Source organism: Mus pahari, chromosome 1 (assembly GCF_900095145.1).
Source record: "Mus pahari chromosome 1, PAHARI_EIJ_v1.1, whole genome shotgun sequence".
NCBI classification, from domain to species: domain Eukaryota; kingdom Metazoa; phylum Chordata; class Mammalia; order Rodentia; family Muridae; genus Mus; species Mus pahari.
The window spans coordinates 47383090-47385703 of NC_034590.1; the positions used below are offsets into that span (position 1 = coordinate 47383090).

The 2614-nt window shown below is 37.0% G+C and overlaps 1 protein-coding gene across 8 annotated transcripts in view; it reads left to right on the forward strand.

Annotated features, from left to right (window-relative positions):
* The window catches only part of Akap13 (A-kinase anchoring protein 13), a 289605-nt gene that overhangs the window by 232469 nt on the left and 54522 nt on the right, over window positions 1-2614 (forward strand). For all 8 annotated transcript variants that reach the window (XM_029539287.1, XM_029539292.1, XM_029539294.1 and 5 more), the window contains one exon: window positions 485-617. In XM_029539287.1, the coding sequence (XP_029395147.1) occupies window positions 485-617 (133 nt within the window). The remainder of the gene's footprint in view (window positions 1-484; window positions 618-2614) is intronic.

The following is a 2614-nucleotide window of genomic DNA, read 5'->3' on the forward strand; positions in this document are numbered from 1 at the left end:
AAAAAGAAAATCCACTATTATGAATCTCCTAGAATTAAAACATACCTAGATTAGATGGACCTAAACTTTTTCAGACTTCTTGACAAGTAGATCAGTAAACTTGGATCTATGGAACTCATGTCCACATTCTGCTTGAAATGTGCTTATTCTTCACCCCAGAGTTGAACATAGCTTTCTGGACTGAATCACAGTTTGTCAGTAGGCCTGAAGACTAGAAAAGATGTGTGTCCTCTGCTGTTGATGGGCTTGTCCTTGTCCTAAGATCTTGTTTTGCCTGCTTTCTCAGCACATATCCTGTCATCCATTTGTGTGTATGGATGCCCTTTCAAGCGAAGAAGTCAATATACCCAGTGCTATTTTTATATTTAACTTCAGATTTGTTTTCATAGTATATGAGACCATTCAGTAGCCACTGCCTGTTTCTTACTCAGTCCACTATTTAACATTTTTAGCCCTGAAAAACATAATCTTTTTTTTTATTCAGTATAACAGAAGAAAACTGTAATTTCCTGCCTCCAAGCCCCTCAAAAAAGAATTTTGAAGAAAAGAGTGGGACTAAGGTTAGTCGCACCTTCAGCTACATCAGGAATAAAATGTCCAGCAGCAAGAAGAGCAAAGTAAGTACCTTCTGGGCTTCTATAACAAACTTGTCACCGCCTGCCTACAGACAGCAGGGAATGAATGGGCTAGCTTCAGAGCTGCTTTCAAGCAGTCTGATGTCTGAGGCAAAGCAGCAGCAACGCAAGCCGTGGCCAGAGCGTGACCACTGTGTGCCACATGCCAGAAGCTGCCCATGCGTCGACGTAGTGCATCCTTTCAGGAACCCTGCTGCTGTAGGCCTGCTTCCTTAGGGCATGCCTAAGGAAAAATCCATTTCTCTCACCTCACCCCACACACTGAGCCACAATGCAGAAACTATTAAATCAGGTTTAAAATCCAAAAGAAGGTATCTATGCTAAGATCAAAAGAAATATTTATAGGTATAGAGGGAAGAAAATTATGCTTCAGAAAAATTACAAGAACTTTTATGACTTTCTTTGATCAATTTCTACTTAGGAGGATTTGTTTTGTATCCTCTTTAATGCTTAAGAAGTTAAATTAAGACACTTATACCTGGGGCTGAAGAGATTGCTCAGCACTGGCAGTTCTTCCATAGGACCTCCCTGTGCCTACATGATGGCTCACAAACACATTTCAGTTCAATTTCACAGATCCAGTTGTAGTTGTTTGTTCATTACAGGGTTCTATAATATATAAAATTAAGAAATAAATCTATAATAACCTCACATATATTCTCAATACTTTGATTTACATATGTTTAATACTTTTGTGGTTGTCCTAAAGAGAAAGAAATTAAGTTTTTTATACTGATTCCTGATCCTAAATGAGAACTATTTTCATTTCAAACAAGTAAGGGAAACACTGTCTCCTCCCTTGACCCCCAGTCACTTTCTTAACTGTAACCCTCTGTCTGCATATGCAAAGAAATGAGCACACAAAGATAAACTCAGTTAAGGACCACTTGAAAAGAATTACATGTATCTCTGTACATTTGTGTGTGTGTGTGTGTGTGTGTGTGTGTGTGTGTGTATGCACATAAACATATCTGCATACATATATACTGAACTCAACAGCATTCTTATAAAAACATACCCTCTTTATAGCAAACACACTTTGGAGCAATACCCATGCCCACAAGTTAGTTGACCAACACAAAATGAGCAAATGAGCTCAGTGGTATTTTTTTATTTATTTATTTCATTTTGGTTTGTTTATTTTGCCTTTTGCCTTTTTTTTTTTTTTGTCTTAACTATTCTTTTGCAAAATCAAAAATTGTCTTGACTTTCATTTTTGTGTTTTTAAAGGGTTGCTTGGTGTTGGTTGTATTTTGTTTTGTTTTGTTTTTTTTGTTATTTGTTTTTCTAATAGAAGATGTAGAGAAGTGGGAGATCCCAGGAAGAATTAGGAAAGAGGTGGGGAAAAAAAGATCAAAATATGTTAATTTTTTTTCAATAAAAAAAAAAAAAGTACCCTCTTTTCCCTGACAAAGCCTTTCAGGCACTCAGTTATATAAGCTAATAGAAATACAGCTAATAAGTTTTACTAAATGTATTAGCTTTCTATGTGGTAACAAATTACCTGCTATAGTCATCTCTTTAAGAAGGATTCGATCTCAGAGGTTTCAGCCTATGTTCACCTAGTATTGTTGCTTTGGGGCTGTGGTAGTAAAGTGCCCCATAGCAGAGCATCTGCTGGAGGGGAAGCAAAGTAAGGAGCTGGGATTTCGTAACCCCCTTCACGGGCACACACCCGTGTTCTCTCCAGGAGGCCCCCACCAAGTGAAGGGGGCAAGCACAAAGACCTTTGAGAGTGCGTGCATTTACTATCCTAGCTATGGCTCCAGGACTTGTAAATACAGTATCTGTTACCACAAAACTCTTACACCAGATCTGCTTGTTCACCGTTTTTCCTACCAAGTACACAATGGAAATACAGTCTACTAAATCATTTCTAGCATAATTATGTGCTTTATTGGTTCTATTCTAGTAGTTTGAGAATGAATATATATATATATATATATATATATATATATATATATATATATATATATATA